A 19,877-nucleotide genomic window follows, 5' to 3' on the forward strand; every position below is an offset into this window, starting at 1 on the left:
CATGCACAACCCTCCAATAACAAACTCACGTGAGCAACCCTACAATAACAAAGGGAACGTGCAGTCTGAAGAAGAAAGAGAGTTAAGGCCTAGGCAGAACTATGAAAGTTGCATCACAGGTTTCCGAGACCAGCCAGGTGTGGGGCAGGGCACAGGTATCAGATGTGAGTGGGCAGCTGCGGGGTGTGCTTCCCGTGCCACTTCCCATGGCTGGTCCAGTGACAGCTGCTTCCCCTGGGTCCATCCACTTTAATGCCTGCTTGTCCCTGCAGAGCTGCCAAGCAGAGCGGAGCTGCTCACACACAATGTCAGGCCGTGTACCACGCCACACTAACCTTTCATCCGAGCCATGGAGGAGGGGCTCCCTGTGACTGCAGGGCTGGCAGCATGGAGCCAGCCCGGCATGGGCCCGGAGGGGCAGGGAGCATACCTGGCACATGGGTGGGCTCACACAAGGGCCGATTCTCTCATCATGTTACAAGGGAGAGGTTTTGGGTTCAGGGAAAGGTGAACGAGCCCAAAGGAGCCGAGATGGGGCCAGATAACCAGCGAGTGACGATTGCCCTGAACAAAGGACCTCAAGTGAGCACCCAGAGGACCTGGGTCAGTTCATAAGGCATCAAGTTTCCACAGACGTCCGTTACTATGCGCAGGGCTGTTCCTCATGGATGCCCCCCCACCCAGTCCCTCTCTCCCCTCTGAGTTCTACACAGGAGCCACCAGACACTTCCCCCTTCACCCGTTCCTAGCTGCAGGGTCAGGATCAATAGCAGGAGATTAAGACAGGCTCAAATGTGTCAGCTGGAGCAGGCTTCAGCGGCCCACCTCCGCTCTGTGCTCCAAAGGGAACTCAGGCCTGGAAATGCACGGGTCTCCCCAGGCCCCAGTGGGACAGCAGTAGAGGGACGGACCTGGACACACATGCACCTGTTTATTGGCTACTGAGCCCCGTGTTTGCTTATCACTGCGGTACCTGAGTCCCAGACCCACAGATGGGGTGAACTGATCTGACTTCAGAGCTCTGCCAATGATCTGGTGCCTCATTGTTCCAACCCCCTTCCAGATCAACGCCCTTCTCAGAGAAGCTCTGGTGATCACTACATTTCCCGGCCCCAGCCCCATGGGCAGTTCTGAAGCTCTGGGGCAGAGATTCCTCCAGATGTGCCCCAGCCCTGGAATGCTCATGGCACCTCTGCAGGTAGAAGAGATGCCTGCCTCCTCCTCCCCTGTGGGCCCATGTGGCTCATCTCTCTGTGGGTGACAGGACCAGGCTGGGGCCCTGGATCGTTCCCTATCATGGCCTGCAGTGGAAAAGACCCTTCATCGCTTTAAAATAAAAATTAAAAAAGGAGATGAACGTGCCGCTATTTCATTCTAATCTTGACAGCAGGATTTACATCCTTAACGAATAACTCGTTAGTAGCGATTTAGAACCCCAAAGGGAGATGACAGAGAGTTAACAATAAAATTGATGGACAGCGTTACATCGTTTACTCAATATTGTCTTTCTCGTAGCTCCCCCGATCCGCCATCCCTTTGGGTTTGAATAGCTTCCCAGCGCTGGCTGGCTCAATTAGACAGCTCAGCCTGCATGGCAAATAAAGCATTTTTCAATCCCACTAACATCCTCCCTCCCCCACCCCCCATCACTGCTTTCTTCCTTCCTACTATCCGATTAGAACGTAACAATGTTACCATGGCCATTTGCAGGAGTTGGTTAGTGGGAGTGGGGTTGGGGACTTGGGGGGAGAGTTAATCTGTCTCAATGAAATCCACAGCTCCAGCCAGGAAATACATTTCTGGGAATTTAAATGGAGTAAACACACACACACACTCTCACATGTGCACAAGGCTGTACAGATACAACCATGCTCACACAAACAGGCCTATGCACTCGAACGCGTGTGCGCAGATGTTTAAGCAAGCACATACACACACAAGCATGTGCATGCCTATATATGCAAGCATCCATGCCTGTTAACACACACTAGCTCTTTTTATTATTGTGCAAAATACCATTAATCTCGCAGCAAAGAGATCTGCCCTGCAGGGTCTGAGCCGGAGAGATACTGAGAGCATTGCATCGGGGGAGTTGAGGGTGCTCAGTGGATGCTCAGGATCAGGCCCAGAATGATTTTCTTTGCCAGACGAGGATTTGCATTGGGTGGGTATAACAGGAAGACACTGGACTCCATCCTATGATCCTTAGAGACTAACCAATTTATTTGAGCATGAGCTTTCGTGAGCTACAGCTCACTTCATCGGATGCATACTGTGGAAACTGCAGCAGACTTTATATATACACAGAGAATATGAAGAATATGAATATGAATATGAGAATATCATATTCTCTGTGTATATATAAAGTCTGCTGCAGTTTCCACGGTATGCATCCGATGAAGTGAGCTGTAGCTCACGAAAGTTCATGCTCAAATAAATTGGTTAGTCTCTAAGGTGCCACAAGTACTCCTTTTCTTTTTGCGAATACAGACTAACACGGCTGTTACTCTGAAACCTGTCATCCTATGATCCTGAACAATGGCTACCTGTCCATCTCTGCGTGCATTTTGCATTGGCACAGGACATCCCTGCATTTTGGGGACATGACCCCCCCCCAACCTCAACAAATCCCTCTCCCACCCATTTGGTGTTCTAGTCATCTTGTCAGTTCGGGAGGTTTGCATGGCAGCACAAACTTCTCCCAACACAACAACAGGCTGCAATGGAACCCCCAGGATGTTTCTGTAAGACATCCCCATGGCTTCATGCAATCCAGCACTCAAAGCACGTGGATGTTGTGTCCTAGTGTCAACACATGGCACAGGAGTCTCAAGGTAGGGTCACTTGCTCGGCCCCCCACAAATAGCCATCCAGGCAGCTGTGATCCTTGCTCGTCGGATGTGTATTCACCCCAAACCAAATCAGCATGAGGCTGGAAAAATTCAGCTTCCCAAGCATACATGTTGGTATAATACACCAGCTCAAGGCATTCAGCAATGGCTCTCCCTCTAGTCTCTGCCCCCATCCTCTGTTAGCCTTCTACTCACTCCCAGATGAAAGACTTAGGACAGGATTTTCCAAAGCGACTTGTTATCTTGGTTGGTGCGGGCCCATCCTGAGTCACTTTGAAGTGGTCTGACCTGCAGAGGAGGGGTGTTCAGCTCCTCTGAATATTATGCCCCTTTGAGGCATCTGAGGTTGATTACTGGAGGCACCCAAAGTCACCAGTTGCTTTTGCAAATCTTGGCCATATTCCTGCAGCTCAGTAGTAGATGCTTGTGCATTCGGTACCCAGATCCCACCCTCCACATGCTAGCACAGCTCTTACATGCTGGCTGTCCCATCTACCCTGCTGGTTCTCCCGTGTCTGGCCATTTGCTCACATCCTCTAGTGTCAGAGGGTTCTTCTCCCGCAAGAGAGGGGACAGTGTCCTAGCACAGAGAGGAGGGAAAATGTTGTAGAGGGGAGGAAGCTGCTACCTTCCCCGGGGTCAACAGCACCTCCACACCCTGGATGATGCTTCAACAGGTGGATCTCCAGGAAATAGATGGGCTGGAGATCAGGAGGCTGTCTTGGCAAGAGGCCACACTGGGTTTTAGGGAGGGGGCTTCGGAGGAGGGAGTCGGGGGAGAGAGCGACTGTGGAGTGATGCCACTTCTCAAGGCGGCAACATTTGCAACTTCCTTTCAATGCTTGAGGCCGTCGCCTTATCACATATTGTGCCTGCTCTTCCCCACATGCGAGGGGGCCAGGGTGCTGCTGCTCTTGTGGACACCCTTGCTGAATGCAGGGGAAATGGGGCTGCTTTTGTCTCGTTCCTGCTATACGAAGCCAGGGGCATGGTCTCAAGCCCCAACGACCAGCTTTGTGAGCTGGAGCAGGGTCAGGGCCTTGGGAATACCTATCCTGGCAACAGTACCATGAGAACGGGTAGACATTGACTCATTTTTTAAAGGAAATCTAAACTGAAGGGGCCCTGCCCAGTTCTGGGGCTCCGTGGGCCCCCACTAAAGCTCACTCTGGGGCCGGTGTTACTTCCATTGCGGAAGTTTGGGTGAGAGCAGAGGTGAGCTGAGACGAAGCAGAACCCAACAAGTGTTAATGGGGTTAGGAAGGCAGTAAGAAATGAGCCAGAGAAGCAGAAAATTCTCCGGCATCTACGGCTCATTACACTGCTGAAAACTCTTGTGTATGTTAACTGTGGCATATAAGATCTTTGATTCCCCACTAATTACAGCTATCGGGTGAATACTAAGTGGGCTTCTTTGCAGGTCGGACACTTGTGGCACTGGGAGGTCACAGAAGGGAAGCACTGGGTGAGTGTCTGGGACAACCCAAGGGTGTTCATTCTAATTAGACATCTATTAATAAAGCCCAAGGAACCTCGTAAGAAGGCCCGTGATGGTTTGAAGCAGCTTTCCAGCCATCACCCTGGGGAATCATGTAACAGCACTTTGCAGCGCTGCTTGCTCAGCACATTCGGAGGCTGCTTGGGAGGGGAAGGGCTGCCCAGGACGTGCTGAGGGCACTGGGCGTATTGGCACAAGGTGAGAAGGAGTGAGCAGGGGCGAGTGCACTGCAGAGCAAGGACCTTGCCTCATCAGTTCATGTTCTTAGTTATTTGTGTTACCAGCGAGCCCCCAGTCGGAACTCCATAAACACAGAGTTTGAGACAGTCCCCAAAAACAGATTAACCCCATGTTACCGAGGGGGAACTGGCACCAAGACGAGGTGACAGGCCCAAGGTCTCACACAGGGAGTCTGGGGCAAAGCTGCGATTTGAACCCAGATGTCCTGCCTTGAGTGCAGGGGACTGGACAAGACGATCTACTGAGGTCCCTTCCAGTCCTACATGTCTGTGATTCTATGTCTTGAGTCCCAGCCCAGGGCATTCATTGCAAGGACATCTTTCCTCTCCAGGCTACTCCAGCTGAGTACCAGGAGCGAGGCCTGAGAGGGGAGAGCCTGGCTACATGTCTGCTTAGCATGATGTGGCTGGAAGCCAAGCCCAGGTCAGCTCCTCAGACACACCCATTCCTGGCCCTACTTTACCTTGCCCCCGTGGGCATGCAAGGGGTTGAGACACCACACGGCCCCGTGTGAGACTGAACTCATTCTGAGAACCCCTGCTGCACACATGGCCCTTGCCATTCATTCACGCCATGCGTTTGTCAAGAAACGTTTTCCACATTGTTCGCCTCACTCCATCTCTGCCCACATGGACGTGTTCCATTCTCAGATCCCCCTGCAGCTGGCTCATTCAGTAGAAGGTACTCAGATATTGGGGATAAAGGCAATAGAGCTCCCTAGATATGTAACCAAGTACAGCAGATCATCTCCCCACGAAGGGAAGGAGTCACATCCATGCCAAAAAGCCCTCCAGCATCATTTGGCTACAGTCATCCCCTCTCTTCCATCCGGGAGAAAACAGAAACTTCCCCCAACTCCTGACCCCTTATAAGAGCTCAAACCAAACCTCATCTCAGTCCTGAAATGCTAAGATCAGAGATAAGGCCAAGCTACAAAACTTGGGTTGGAGTTGTGTCCACATTTCTCCAAAGCTTGGGGATGGTTGGGAATTTTTTGATGAAACTTTTTTTTTGCTGGAAAATGCCAATTTGTCAGAACTGAAACCTGTCACGGAAGCTGCTTGGGTTTGATGTTAGTGTTTCTCAGACTGGGGGTCAAGTCTCTGCTCTGCCTGGGACCCTTTCTCTCTGGTTTTTCACAAAAATACTCTCCGACACAGAATGAAAACACATGACTAAAGCTCTAAATGTTTTGTGAAAGGGAATTCTTGTTTTCTGGCCAGCCCTAATGTTGTTCAGTCCCTAGGGGGCAGGATCAACCCATTGTGGGAACTGCGACCAGTGCAAACAATGGAAAGGGATTCCAACATCCGTGAATTTGGTGGGCTTCTTGTCCAGGGATTTGGTTCAGTCCATTATAGAAGCACACACCAGCTATGAAGTGTACATCAGGCTCTGAGCCTCTCCACAGTATGTGAATGCCTGGATCTTTAGCTGGGGTGTTTCTTCATTTTTGAAATGTGAAAACATCATGGAACAGGCTGTTTCCCCTCCATTGCCTGGAAGCCAAAGCGCAAGAAATCTCACAGGAAAGCATCTCCCCTATGAGATTCTCAGCCCACTCCTCTCTTAGTTTTATATATGGCCCCTTTCATCCCCAAGAACCCCCAAAATGTGTTAAAAATGACATCCAAACAATCACAGTGATCGCTTCCCTCGGTGAAACATAGCCAGGACTTCTGAGTCCGGTCCCCTTCTCTGATCACACTACCTCCCAATGCCCCAAGTCCCCCGCTCCCCTTCCTGAGGGCTTTGAAAAACACACAGATCTGAAGTAAAGCAGCAGGATCAAGTGAAAGTGGCCGGCACTCACGATTATCATCTGGCAGACGTGACCTCTGCACAGTTCGGAATAGGATGAGTAATGCATGTACACCACCCAGCTGCCCACGAAGATGCCCAGCCAGGCAAGGAAAAGATATTTCACTTTGATGCCAGGGAGACGACTCTGGAAAAAACAACAGGAAAATGCCGGCATTACATACAAGGAATATAAAAGTTAACGCTTGAAAAGGGGTGGGCAGTGGGTATACTGTGACTTATTACACTCCAAGTGGTCATTTCACTGTTACCTTGTCCATCCCCCTAACCCCAGCTGTTGTATTCACCTGTTGCCTTGCTGAGCTTTGAGTGTAAACTCTCTGGGGCAGGGACCGTCTTCTATCATTTTTGTTCTTTGCATTGTAGTCGTGTATGGATGGATGTTTGTACAGCAACGAGCACAATGGGGGCCATGATCCCGGATCAGGGCCTCTGGGCACTACTACAATGCAAAAAACAAAAAGGAGGCAAGTACAGAGAAGGGGGTTTGGGCCCCATGGGAGGAGCATTGATCTCCTTCCTCTAAGGATCAGGTAAAATAAGCAGGTGGCCCCAGGTGAGTCTCTGCAGGGAGCAGCAGTATTAAGGTTTTGGCGGCGGTCCCCATAGGGGACCTATCAATTTGTTTAGACATAGCACAGTGAGAGCCAGGATCCCCCATAGGCCAACTGGTTCAGACCCGTGGCTGGTGGAACTTGGCCACTGAAGTCAGTGGAGCACTGCTGATTAACACACATTTACCCCAGCTGGGGATCTGGTCCCAGTGGCCTCTGGGCGTGGAGGGAAGGAGCATGAGGAAAGTGCAGGAGTCACTCCCCATCCCCGCTCCTGCAGTCGTCCTGAGTTTAAAGCACACTGGGCGGAGCAGATAGACGCATTTATAACTGGGCTGTTTTTCACTCCCAGAATTACTGACAGGTACAAAGCAAATCACACCAGAGAGTCACACACAGTAAGTTCTGCACCTGCAGAGTCCTTCCTAGGGGAAGAAACAATTACCCCCCTCTCAATCCCATTGTGTATGTCTACACTGCACCGTAAACCCAGGCTCAGCCTCAGGGTTGAGACCAACCCCGCCCTTCTGTCCACACACAAATCAGGCTGACTCGAGTCAGCTACTCAGGACCCTGGTCCTAGTACCTACCTGGCAAGTGTAGCCATGCCCTGAGACTTGAGTCCAAGCTCTATCATTCTGCAGTGCAGATGCAGCTTAAGCCGCAGATCCAAGTCAGAAGGTCTGCATAGGGCAGCGTGGACCCATTAGCCCAGGTGAGAGACCGCGGGTCCAGCAACTGTAAACCCAGGTTTACAATGCAGGGTGGATGCTCAAGCATGGGCTTGGAAACACTGCGTCCAGATTTACAATGCAGTGTAGACACTGCCCTGCTACACAAAAGCCCAGCTGGAGGGAGTGTCAAAAACCTCAGGCTGAGATCAGAGAAGTCTAGCTGGTTTCTGCCCAAATCTGGTCATTTTTTTCCACAGATTATAGCCCCAATTAAACTGAAATGGGGCTTTTGTCAGCCCCTACGGAGCGGAATTGCCGTCGAAAAAGCTTATTACATGTGGAGGCAAGAGGAGAAGGTCACCGAACAGACTGTAGACATTCATTGACTACCAGGGGAAATATCCCAATGGCAGACATATGTGATTTCTGTGTGTGTGTGGCCATGGGCATATGTATTCACGTGTGTATCTGGGTACATACGTATTGGGGGAGTGAGTGTCTGTGTATGAGAGTGTGTGAGTGTGTCTGTGTTGGAAGAGATTGTGTCTGTGTATATGGCCCTGTGCGTGCGTAAGGGAGTGACTGCGACCCAGATCCTCACTGGGAGTTAGACAGCTAAACACTGTTGAGGATCTGGACCTGTGAGATCTGAACGCTGTGTCTGCGTGTGTTGGGGGAGACATGCTCACGTGATTACATTTCCACATGGAACAGTTTGACCATCAGCAGAAACTTCAAACTTTCTGTTCTCGGTAACCCTTTCTAACCTTTATTTTGATTTATCTGTACACCCCAATCTCTCATGAAACTATGGCTGCGAGTAGGTCATTTGCAAATTAAATAAAAGGAAGATTATGTTGTGACGATCTGAGAAGTTGGCCAGACTCTTCAGTACGATGGAGATGGGTAACCACATGTCCTGGAACCTGTGAGGCAAAACCACATGCAAGATGACTCCTAGGTTTGGGGTGATGTCACTGTGCCCCAAGGTGATTCGGCTGTGTCATTGCAATGCAAGAAACATCAGCCCTTTCCAAAGCAAATATTTTCTGTTATGTGAGAAACGAGGGGCAGAGCTCTACTCTAGGTCTACAGAGCCCTTTCCCTTGCAACGGGCTGCCTTTGAGTCCCTAACATCATGCTGCTGTTTTGATTCAATGCCAGCTCAGAGGGGGGGAAATCGCCCCCTGGAATCATGTCCAGCACCTGGGGTTCCCTTTGAGCTCTCATCTCCCCTGTACAGAGCCACTCCAGTGCTGCCTTGCTTGCAAGAGCTCACAGTGCAAGCGCCTCTCTCATGGCACATGTTGGGCTCAGTTGATGATACCAGTGTAGCACCATTGACTGGGTTGGTTTGCAACAGCAGAGGCTCTGACCCTCCTATGAAACTGTTCCAAGGGCCTGTTCAGAAAACTCCAATTCCTAGATACAATATAATCCAAGGGCAGGGATTCCAGGCACCCATAAACTCTCTAACACTGCCATTGTCCCCTTGGTAAGGGGCACTGGGATAAAATGGTTCTGGGCTGACATATACAGCTGGAGGCATCGCCTGTTGCTCCTTCAGAACACCTCGTGTACATGGAACAAAACCACCAAGCACTGCCAGGTTCTGTCCTCTGGTGTCCGTGCCTTGTCGTGGTGGGACAGCTTGCACGCTCTAACGATCCCCAGAGTCTGTGTCGCCAGTGGCTTTTTGCTCCTGGCAGGTTCAACCATGCCGAATTGGTCTGTGGAGGAGGGGTCAGACAAAACAGACATCCTGGCTTTCCAGGTTGAGGGTTAGGCACAGGGCTAGCAATCCTGTCCCATAAAAAACAAAATATGTTATGGAAACAGCAGTGGAGAAGTCGACCATTATTGTGTGTGATGGCCTGCAGGTGTCAACGACCCGTAGGACTGCCAGCAGTGAAAGCAGAGAGGAAGCCACTGGCATGAAGACTGAAGTGCTCACCACCAAGACAAAAACCAAACTTGGTTTTTGGAACACACAGACATCTCAGCAGAGATGAGACGCTTCAGCTTACACATCCTGGGTGGCAGCGAGAGCAGATGGACGGGATCAGGAAGATTAACAACAGCCTTGCGCCATGTACTTCGGATGGAAACTGATTCCATCACCAGAATAGCAATAAGATGGTCGTCTGAAGGCAAGCAAAAATGAGGCTTCCTGAAAATAACATGGCGATGAGCTGTGGTAGCCGAGCTGAAAAACCTGGGGCACACCTGGGAACCATTGGAAGACAGGAGTGGAGGAGCTTCATCGCTGCCCTAAATGCCAGAGACGTAATGGGAACATGATGATGATGATGACTGTCAGGTTCTTACCTGTGGGTTTTCATTCTGGAGAGTCCACAGGAACAATGAATAATGAATGGTCTGTCAAAGGCATCAACAATATTCCATGCAAATGATGCTGAGGTTCAGAGACTGATTTGTTCCTGGCATTAAGATGGTAATTTCTCCCTCTCTGCCCCGGGGCCAGCAAGCGCAATGTCCTCGCTATCCGATATCATTTGGCTTCCCTACAATGAGGATCTTTGCCTGATTTTTGTAATGGGATCCAGGAGTCCTGGTGGATCTCCAGTGCCTCTTAAGCAGTTAAGTAGATGTAGCAGCAAACCACTTCATTTCATCTGCATGTGATGAGGAGGTTACAACCTTTCCTGGGGCAGGGGAGGGACCTTGCCCCAGTGAGCCAGTCCTTGGTTGGTTCTAGACTGGATTCCTGCATTGCAAACTTCAACTAGTGCAGAATAGCAGCTGCAAACTTAGGACCTGAGCCAATGACCATGGAAGTCTTTCCATAGGCTTCAATGGACTTTGGATGAGTCCCTTACTTGGCAGAGCTCTTCACAGGAGACTCTGTTTCTAGATGCAATTCCTGGCATTGGTTTTGACCTATAAAGCACTTTATGGTGTGGATCATGGCTACCACAGAAACACCCTCTCTCCTCATGTTCTGTCTCAACAGCTGTGATCAGTCAAGTCACTCAAACTGAGAGTTCCCATTTTTAGGACCAGATCCAAAGGCCATTGAAGTCAATAGGTATCTTTCTATTGATTTCAGTGGGCTTTGGATCAAACACCCGGGGCTGGAAGTAGGGTCTCTTCACTTAGAGGTCACCAGCTGTGGACTCACGCCCCATACTGGTCTGAGAAGCCAAATTTATTGACTGTCAATGTGTGTTTCAATGCCTCCCTATTTCTGCTGGCTTTTCCTGGAGGGGATGAGCCGGGGGGCCTGAGGGGCCTGCATGGTTTTAGCAAGTGGTGCAGAAATATCAGTGAGAACTTCCACTGACTCTGGCAGTCACTTTGTTAATTGTTCACTTCGTTATTTCATTAGCTTGTTTCCAGCTGACCCTTCTAGAGTTCGGCACCACGTTTTATCAACCAATCAATGTTGCTCTTATTGGTTTATCTGTGCCCACTCAGTGATGTTGTATTTGGGTCTCCAGCAAAGATTATAAACACACTGATCCAATTCATCAGAGAGTCACATTGGGGTGAATCTGACCCACAGTTTCCAGTGAAATAACTCACCAAAATCGGCAATTGTTTCCATTCATGTAAGGCCAGATCTGAATGGACCCAATGGATTTACACCAGTCCATACCAGCTGAAGATTTGGCCCATTATGGTTTCCAAAGCCACTTAGGGATTCTAAATATTGGGCCTATAGCACCTCCTTGATCTAGCTGCATGAACACCTTATGGTGTTCTGACCTGCTGTCAAAAAACAAGGGCAACAAACACTCCCGTTCTTCCATTTCAACTTGATGGGCTTTCGTTAGCTACATTATTTCAGTTCAATCTGAATAACTGTTTCTGAACTAATTTGCAGATAAGTGTGAAAGCGTCTAGGTTTGAGCAGACATCTTGACACACTGTGTGCTAATTGCAAGTATTGTAGCAAGGTGTGAATCAGCTCACAAAGCCCTAGGTTAGCCTGCCTTATTTCACCATCAAAAAAATTCACCTCAAATTAATGTCTGTAAAAAGGGGGACTCTAATTACTGGAAGCAGTTGTCATATACAAGAGATTTGTGGCTATTCCTATTTGACTATGTTGCATTTAACATCTAAAATCAGCTGTACTCAATAAAGGCACACACATCATCAGCAAATGGGGCTCTCTCGTGGCAGTTTAATACTACCACCTAGGCTGCTTCTGTTGGATCTAGAGGGGGCCTGATATGGGGCTATAGCCCTGTCAAGTGAGACTGGGTGTTTAGTCTTGAAGTCAGGTCAGTGAGCAAGGTACTCCTATTGTTTTCTATTCCAGTTCTTGGTATCTGAATGTAAGGATGCCCTGCTTGGGTCACCTACAGCACTGAATCCAGGACATCTCAAGCTACAAACATGACTTGGGTCTGCAAGCTTGACATCAGTAACAGAGTCATACTCCTTTTACATGATTCAGCCTCTCGAGGGGGACAAAAACACATTGGGCCAATGCATTTCATGAGCAGGAGGCTTCAATAGGAATTTTGCTCAATTAAGGGCAGCACGCTTAGGCCCAAACATTTGTAAAGCCACATGCTATTTGAGTCCTTTGGAATGCCTGAACATTTATACTCTCCAAGTTAGTCTGGTTATTTGTCTGACTGTAGGTGTCAGTGTCTTTGGATTATCTCTGATGGTCACAAAGCTTCACCACGTGTCTTCACCATTGATAGCTTAGAAGGAACAAGGCAAATATATATATATATATTTTTTTAAGAAAAAAGGGAGGAAATGAAAAGGAAGAGTCAGGGAGGACAGGGGGAACGCTGAAGAGAGTGGAGTTTGCCTGACAGAAATTAAGGGTTCAATACTCCACTCCTTGCGCTCTTCAAACTCCTACTCACATCCTTAACTGGAAAAATTAATGGACCCCATGGGTGTTAAAACAGGAACGGGCACTAAATTATCCATAAAAAGGGTGGTCTCATGGGATCTAGTGAGACATAAAGGGTCGACAAGAGTGCACAGGAAAAGGCAGCCCTCTTTCTGCAAAGTGGCTCTACTGCATTAGCCCAAGCAGCAAGGCTAGAAACTCCTGTGTGGCCAAGAAGAGAAAGCCAGTTCAGCAGGTAGAAGCTAGCTCCAGCAATATGGACAACCCCAAGTGCTCACAAATCATGAGTCAGCCGCCACCCCACCGCAAAAAAATCAAGAGATTTAAAAAAATAATATTTGCCTTCTGGTGTTTAAGCCTTGATTCTGATGTATTCACATGATTCCAGCAGCTGGGACTTTAAGAAAAAAATACCAAATATCCTGAGACTCGCAATAAAATTGCCAGAGTTTGCCACACAATTACAGGGTCAACATTCCCACTGAGGTGCTTGGGAGCCTCACCTGCACAAGAACTACAGGATAGGTCCCTAAAATGTTAGTGTTCTTTACTTTAAACCTGGTCTCCATCTGTGGAGCAAGCCAGCCAATCATTCCAGAAGATGACACCAGTGGTTTTTCTCCTTTGATGAATTTTATCTAAATACCAATTGCCTTTGGCCCATTTGGACATTTTATTTTATTTTTTTTTTCAAAAACCCAGCTCCTTAGCTAAGCCTGTCAAAGAGGTTTGCTGGGCAAGCTGCCAAGGCTGGGATCCAGCCTCCAGTGAGTCAGCAATGGTTGGGCCTGGGCAGCAACATTTTGGATCTAGATTCTGAACACCCCAAACACTGAAGGTGTTTGGATCTGGCAGTTCAGATGAGGCCCTGGTTTAATGTCAGCACATCATACACATAGGTTCATAAATTAGTGCAAGCCAGTTATAGGAGAATACTACATGTTATATTGGGGCAAGTGATTGGATAGATAGATAATAACTGAAGAGATGAGAGGCTGCACTCATGTTATCCTATCTCCATTTTCAAGCGAAGTTACATATCCTAACAGCTCAGCCATCAGCCCAATGATGGTCCATTCAGCTATGTGCTCTCCCAAGGAGGGTATTGGAAATGCCATTTCTTAAGACATGTAAAACTTGCCTAGACAACGTATTCCAAAGTACACAGTAGGGATGGACTAGATAATCGAATGGACCTTTTTCCATCTTAAGCTGCTGTGAGTGACATAGTCCAACCTTCATCCACTGAGTTAGTTTTTTCCAAGCCATTGAATAACTGACCATGTGTAAGCATCACTCTTGCCCTGAAGGATGCAAAGTGCCGGTGCGTTCCTATAGTGGTGTTCCACGTGCAATGAAGGGGAATTAGACCCCTGACCTTCCTAGCATGGTCCTAGAAGACAGACATCTCTACTGCAACTCCCAGTGCCGTGGTCTCCTGCTCCTTTTATTTCACTTTTTTGCCTTCCCAGTGAATTGCAAGAGGAAATCGTCCTCCAAATGGTGCATGTCACAGCTGAGACAATTGGTATTAGAGTTTCCAAAGTCACGGCTACTTCTGCTCTCAGTTAAACCAGTGGAATCCAGAATAAATCCACTGAGCTAAAAATCTCGGCGTTACTCTGGATTTACCCCAGAGCCGTTTGTACAGCATCTAGCACAATGCGACTGGCCCCTCTCTCTAAATAATAACAGGACCCATTTGTCTTGATTTATTTAGAGCTGGATCTTCACTTTGAATAAATCAGCATAACTCCGCTGAAGTCAGTGGAATTCTGTCAGTTTACACCAGCTGAGGATCTGGCCCTTCAGGTTTAATTTTTTCTGGTTTTATGAGTAACTCCACCAAGCTAAAAACCCTGAGTGACTCTAGGTTCATACCGTGTAAATGAGAACAGAATTTGGCCCCAGTAGGGATCTGTTTGTTTATTTGTATGTATTTAGTTTTCGGCAAAATATGGGCCACTTTCCGGGAAATCAGAGGGAATCTGTATCAGTGTTTAAAAGGTAGCTTTCCTTGACTAATTATTATTTCTATTGTGGGTAACCCCTAAAGGCAGGGATCAGGGCCCCCTACCAACTAACACAAAGACACGTCCCTGCCCCAGAGAGCTCACAGTCAAGGAGCTAAGCAGTGTGCCGCAGGTGAATGAACAAACAAAAGGGAAGGACAAGAGAACTGCAGACAAGTGTGTTCCAATTCCATCTGAAACCCTGAGAATGCGTGACAGATCTTCAGCTCCCACTGGCTCCCTCCGCAGAGTTTTCATCCCCGCGAGGACGGATACATTCTGGGTATTTTTAATGTATATTTCACCAAAACCTATTCTCAGTCTCGGGCGGGGTTTTACTGTTAAACCGGACCCTCTCATTAAGATAAACTGCATCTCATTAGCAGCTAGCGTCTGCTCTTGCTTTGGCCAGCGTACAGTGGGCAGGCTGAATAACAAGCTGTCAGCTGGCCAGCAGGAGTCTTTAGTGCCTCCTGTTTGAAGTGCTACAGATACTTGGCTGGAGTTAGCTTCAAAGGCGAAACTGACAGAGTCCTCAAAGGCTGCTCTGTCTCCTTTCTTCTGCAGCAGCTCTCCATGACCTGCCAGCCATTCTCATGCTTACCTAGCTGCCCCTCTGATGATGCTCTTTCAGGATAGATGTGGGACTAGGGCAAAAATGTGCAACATCCATTCTCTTCTCTGCTGGGCTTTACTTGTGGATTGACTGTTATTTCACTACAGAGAGCACCAGTGCATTTCAGACCCCCGCATCCTTCCAGAGTAATGTCGGTTTCATCAACCACATCGTTTTGGCTCTTTTCAAAACAATTTGCCCCATGGCCTGTACATTTGTACTGGTTTCAGAGTAGCAGCCGTGTTAGTCTGTATTTGCAAAAAGAAAAGGAGGACTTGTGGCACCTTAGAGACTAACCAATTTATTTGAGCATAAGCTTTCGTGAGCTACAGCTCACTTCATCGGATGCATTCAGTGGGAAAAAAATATTTGTACTGTTTCTTTAAATCTGTTGCAGGAATCTAGATAAGATTGGCCTTGGGTTCTCAGCAAAAGCTTTCCATTGAAGCCTGGAGACACAGAGAGTAGCTTTAAGGATAATGCTGGTTTTTCCCTTATTCTGATGGAGTTCAGTGTTGGAGGAAAAAGGCTCTTTCTGTGATTCTTTACCACTGCCAAGCCTTGCTAACAGAGAGAGAAACTCAGGGCTTGTCAATAAGATTTCCCACAATTCTCACATTAAAGGCATAAACTGTATAACAGGCAAATTAAAAAAAAAAAAAGCAAAAGACAGCTTCTTAAACAATACTGGTTCAGGACTATTATCAGTGCACACCAGGCTCTCACCGACAGCGGTTCTCTACCCAATGAATATCAAGTTCCTTTCTGTCGGCATCACATTTCTGATTTTGCAGATCAAAATCAAACATGCACACATCAGCTGCCAAATGCACTGATTTCACACAGACACCTAGAGGCAGATTCTCCGCTGCCTTGCACCTTACGGCAGCATGTGCACCTGGGCAAAGGGAGCATGAAATGCCAAATCATTTACTCCCCACTTTGCCCATCCTGGGCCAGATCCTCAGCTCCTGCAAATCAGCACAGCTGTGGTTTACATTTACAGGGCTTGATAGACAGAGGGCTGTGTAGATAGATAGATAGATAGATAGATAGATAGATAGATAGATAGATAGATAGATAGATAGATAGATAGATAGATAGATAGATAGATAGATAGATAGATAGAAGGGGGATATTTGGGGATAGAGCCGAGGACCTAGCCCACTTTGCCCAAGTATAATGGATGACACAAAGTGCAGGGCACAGAGAATCAAGCCATTATGGCTTCAGTGAGACCTCTTGTGCGAAGAAGTCGAGCTGGATTTGGCCTTTAAACAGTTCGGTTGGTCTCTTGACGTTGCCTTGCAGGGTTAACACAGTGAGTACTGGAAAAATAACTACGGCACTAATCCTAACGCAAGTGCAAAAGGCTGCTAAGTATTACCAGAGCTGCACAGTTGGCATAAGAGGAGCAAGGTGCAGTCAAGAGATGCCAAAATGGATGGCTAACAGGCTCGACTGTGTCTGCTCCGCAGCGGTGGTGGCTCGCTATTTGACACTCCATTTTCCATGCCAGGGACTGATTTCAAGTCCTGCGTGTAAAGCCCACACTGCTCCTCATGTACAGCATCACCCCAATGCCCATTTCAGTGCCATGATTTAGCATTACAAGGAAAGCAGAGAGCTTGGGGAGCTCAGAGGCCCTCCACCTCTGAGATCAGGACTAAACGGAGCCAGCAGAATGCTTTCAGCTCAGCTCCTTCCTGGGCAGCAATCCCCATCTCATTGTGACTGTCCCACATGCTTTGGCACAGGGCCGAGCTAGCATTGCAGATTAGATCTATGCTGCCAGGACTGTGATCATTCCAGTCAGAGAGGGGTTGAGAGGGCAGAATGGAATACATCATTCTGCAGGAACAGATCTGCCATACGGGAGAACTTTGCTCTTTAACTGCTCCCTCAACTTTCTGGGGTTTGCTGGATTTCTTTCTCTTTCCCACCCCCCTTGCCATTCCTCTCACTTTCTCTGCCATTCTTTCCATTTCTCCCGCAGTGCTGGCCCTAATGGATAATAGGAAATCTCCTCTCCGCATATAGCCCATTTTCCATCTAATCAAACATGTAAGAGCAGCTGAGATTGTTCCTTCAGCTCTAATGGCCACCTGAAAAGACAAGCATCATTGCTGGCTTCAATGTGACTTTTGCTGGTAGAACATTCATGGATGAGGAACTTCTGCTCTCCAGAGTCAGATCTCCTCCCCCTCCAAAAAAAAATCAGTGAGTCCCAAATCCTGCTCATTTTCCTTGAAATTCCCTGGGAGTTTTGCCTTGAGTAAAAGCCTCAGGTTCTTCTGCTAGGTTCTATTCCCTGCCACTCCAAAGACCTCTTGGGAGATAATCATTCCTAGTCCTTCTCTATAAACCAGACTTTCAATCCAGTTAGGTCGGCATGCCAAAGAAAAAAATAATTGTTCTAGACTGGTACATTGCTGCATTGGCTTATTCCGTTATTTATGTAAGGACTGATTGATTAACTGGCTCTTTCATTCTATGTAGATGCAATGTGGATTCTTTCCAACATGAGGCTCACAGTTAAACTTCATGTTATGCAATTGGTGTGCCATGCTGGTCCATATTTACCCCATGTAGAATAATCCAGGATCACTTTTCAAAAACAAGCCAGAGCGTGGGGGGCGGGGGAAGCATTAGTGGTTAAAATATCTCACTGCAAACCAGTGGATTAAGGGCTTGATCCAATGCCCCTTGGAGTCAGTGGAAAGACTCCTGCAGATTTCAATGAGCTTTGGATCAAGTCCTAAATACAGTGGCGCTGAAAGCTGAATATCCATCTATTTGCTTTTTTCATTACATGCACACCTGAGATTTCATTCATAGCAGGGTCAGAAACAGATTTCCAAGTGCAGCATCCATACCGATCCTCTCCAGTAACTACAGAGAACCAGGCATTCTGATCAAATTAAAATAAACAAAATAAATAAAAAATCCTCAGGGGAAATGGAAAAAGAAGCCACCACAGTGACTCACAGCTCCCAGGGCTGGAGGGTTTTCGAGTGTTTGGTGTAGGAAACCAGCATTCTGCAGGAGAAGAACATGAGTTGGGTACCAGGGAATGGTTTCATCAGACTCTTCCCATCCATCCATCTGTCCTATGCGCCCAAAGCTAAACAGCCACAATTTTCATCTCTCCCTGTGTGTCCAGCACCCTGACCTACAAGGTCCAGTACAAGGGAAAAGCAAAGGTGCAGTGAAATTAACCATTTGTAAGTTTCCCCCTCAGGCAAATCCCCTTGGGAGTGATGGAGGGGGGGGGGTTAAATCCACCCCTGCTCTTTTTTTAAACATAAAAAATAAAAATTCCCTTCTCCAAATGGCACTAGGTTGTTCAGGATCAATCTGAAGGACCGGCCATGGGCTTAACTTTGCAGGTATTTATGTATGTCTAACTTGGGATCAAAGGCAGCCCCCCCCCCCACACACACACACACACACCCCCGACCTCCAGCCTCCGAAGACGCAGGATGTCCCGTCCCCCCCCGTCCCCCTCCGCCAGGGCAGCTGCGTCGCCAGCCTCCCCCGCCTCCATCCTCACCTGCAAGCCCGTGGAAAGCGGGCAGAAAAGCACCAGATGCACCAGCCTCCGGAGCCTCCTCATGCTGCGGGCTCCCCCGCCGCCCCAGCCGGGGCTGGCCGATCCGCAGGGAAAATCACGGCGCGCTCCCCGCCCTGCTCTTCAGCGCCGGGCTGCGGGGCGGGGGGGGGGGTCCAGCTGCAGCCCGTGGGGGGGGGGTGCAAGGGGAGGAAGCCCCCCCCCCGGCCCCTCCCCGGGCGCGCGCCGCTCAGCCCCCGCCGCCAAGCCTCGGGCGAGGCGGGGTCCGCGGCTCTCCGCCCCCCCCCCGGGGGCGGGCTAGCGAGCCCGGCGGCTCGGCGGCTGCATCGGGCGCGGGCAGCGGTGGGCGAGGGCGGCCGCTCCCCCCGCGGCTGGCGCATCCCCCGGCCCGGGAGCTGGGCTGGGCTGCGCGGGATCAAGCCCAGCTCGCTCCGGCCCCGCGCGCCCCCAAGCCCGGCCGGGGCCCGGGGACCCCGCAGGCGCCGGCCCCGGGCCGCTGCATGGGGACCCCGGCGCCGGGCGGACGCCGCCTCCCGCGGCTGCGGAGCGAGCTGGGGGGGATCTGCAGCAGCGATGCCGTCTGGCTCCTCGCGCCGCGCCGCGCCGGAATTAAAGGGGAAGGCGAAGGGAGGTTTCTGACGGCCGATGGGGGCTGGGGAGGGGTGGGGGGCTGCTTTCCACTCCTCCCTACGTCCCCCCCCCCCCCGCTCCCTGCTGCGCTGAGCGTGGGGGGCCCCCAGCGCCCCGCCGGCTGGGTCTTGAGTCAGGGTCCGGCTGGGGCTGCTTGGGGGGAGCATCTGGGGGAGATGAACCCTGGTGAGATCTGGGGGGGGGGCGTCGTGTGCCGCAGGCAGGGGGATAGAGAGACAGGTCCCCGGTTTCTATTCATGGCAGCAGCCCTCCTGAGGGTTTCCAGACCCCATTAAAGGCCCTCAGGGAACAAGGCTGCTCTGGCCCCTAGATAGAGGCACTGGTTGCTGGATGAGCTCGGCCCGCTCCACCCCCCCCCCCCCGTTTCAGTGAAGGGGATCATTTATTTGCAGAGTGCCCCCCAAGTTGGCCTGGCTGTTTGCTGCCACATCAAAAGCAAGGACTCTGGCCCATGAAATCATCACCCCCTGGCTCTCAGCTTACAACTACATCTGCTAGTCCTGGCCCACAAGGAGCTCACACAAGCAGGTCCCATTGCAAGATTG

At 49.5% G+C, this 19,877-nt stretch overlaps 1 protein-coding gene across 4 annotated transcripts in view; it reads right to left on the minus strand.

Annotated features, from left to right (window-relative positions):
- Window positions 1-18,938, minus strand: part of DIPK1B (divergent protein kinase domain 1B) — a 38,750-nt gene extending 19,812 nt beyond the window's left edge. The window contains exons 1-3 of one of the 4 annotated variants that reach the window (XM_073314626.1): window positions 18,664-18,938; window positions 18,099-18,149; window positions 6,404-6,538 (exon numbers count right to left, since the gene is read on the minus strand). In XM_073314626.1, coding sequence (XP_073170727.1) covers window positions 6,404-6,538; window positions 18,099-18,149; window positions 18,664-18,726 — 249 coding nt within the window. In that variant the 5' untranslated portion in view covers window positions 18,727-18,938. Of the gene's footprint in view, window positions 1-6,403; window positions 6,539-17,930; window positions 17,958-18,098; window positions 18,150-18,177; window positions 18,283-18,663 lie in introns of those variants that run through there. The other 3 variants (XM_073314630.1, XM_073314627.1, XM_073314628.1) reach the window with 3 other exon arrangements.
- Window positions 18,939-19,877: the final 939 nt, after the last annotated feature.

Source organism: Lepidochelys kempii, chromosome 16 (genome assembly GCF_965140265.1).
Source record: "Lepidochelys kempii isolate rLepKem1 chromosome 16, rLepKem1.hap2, whole genome shotgun sequence".
Classification (NCBI taxonomy): domain Eukaryota; kingdom Metazoa; phylum Chordata; order Testudines; family Cheloniidae; genus Lepidochelys; species Lepidochelys kempii.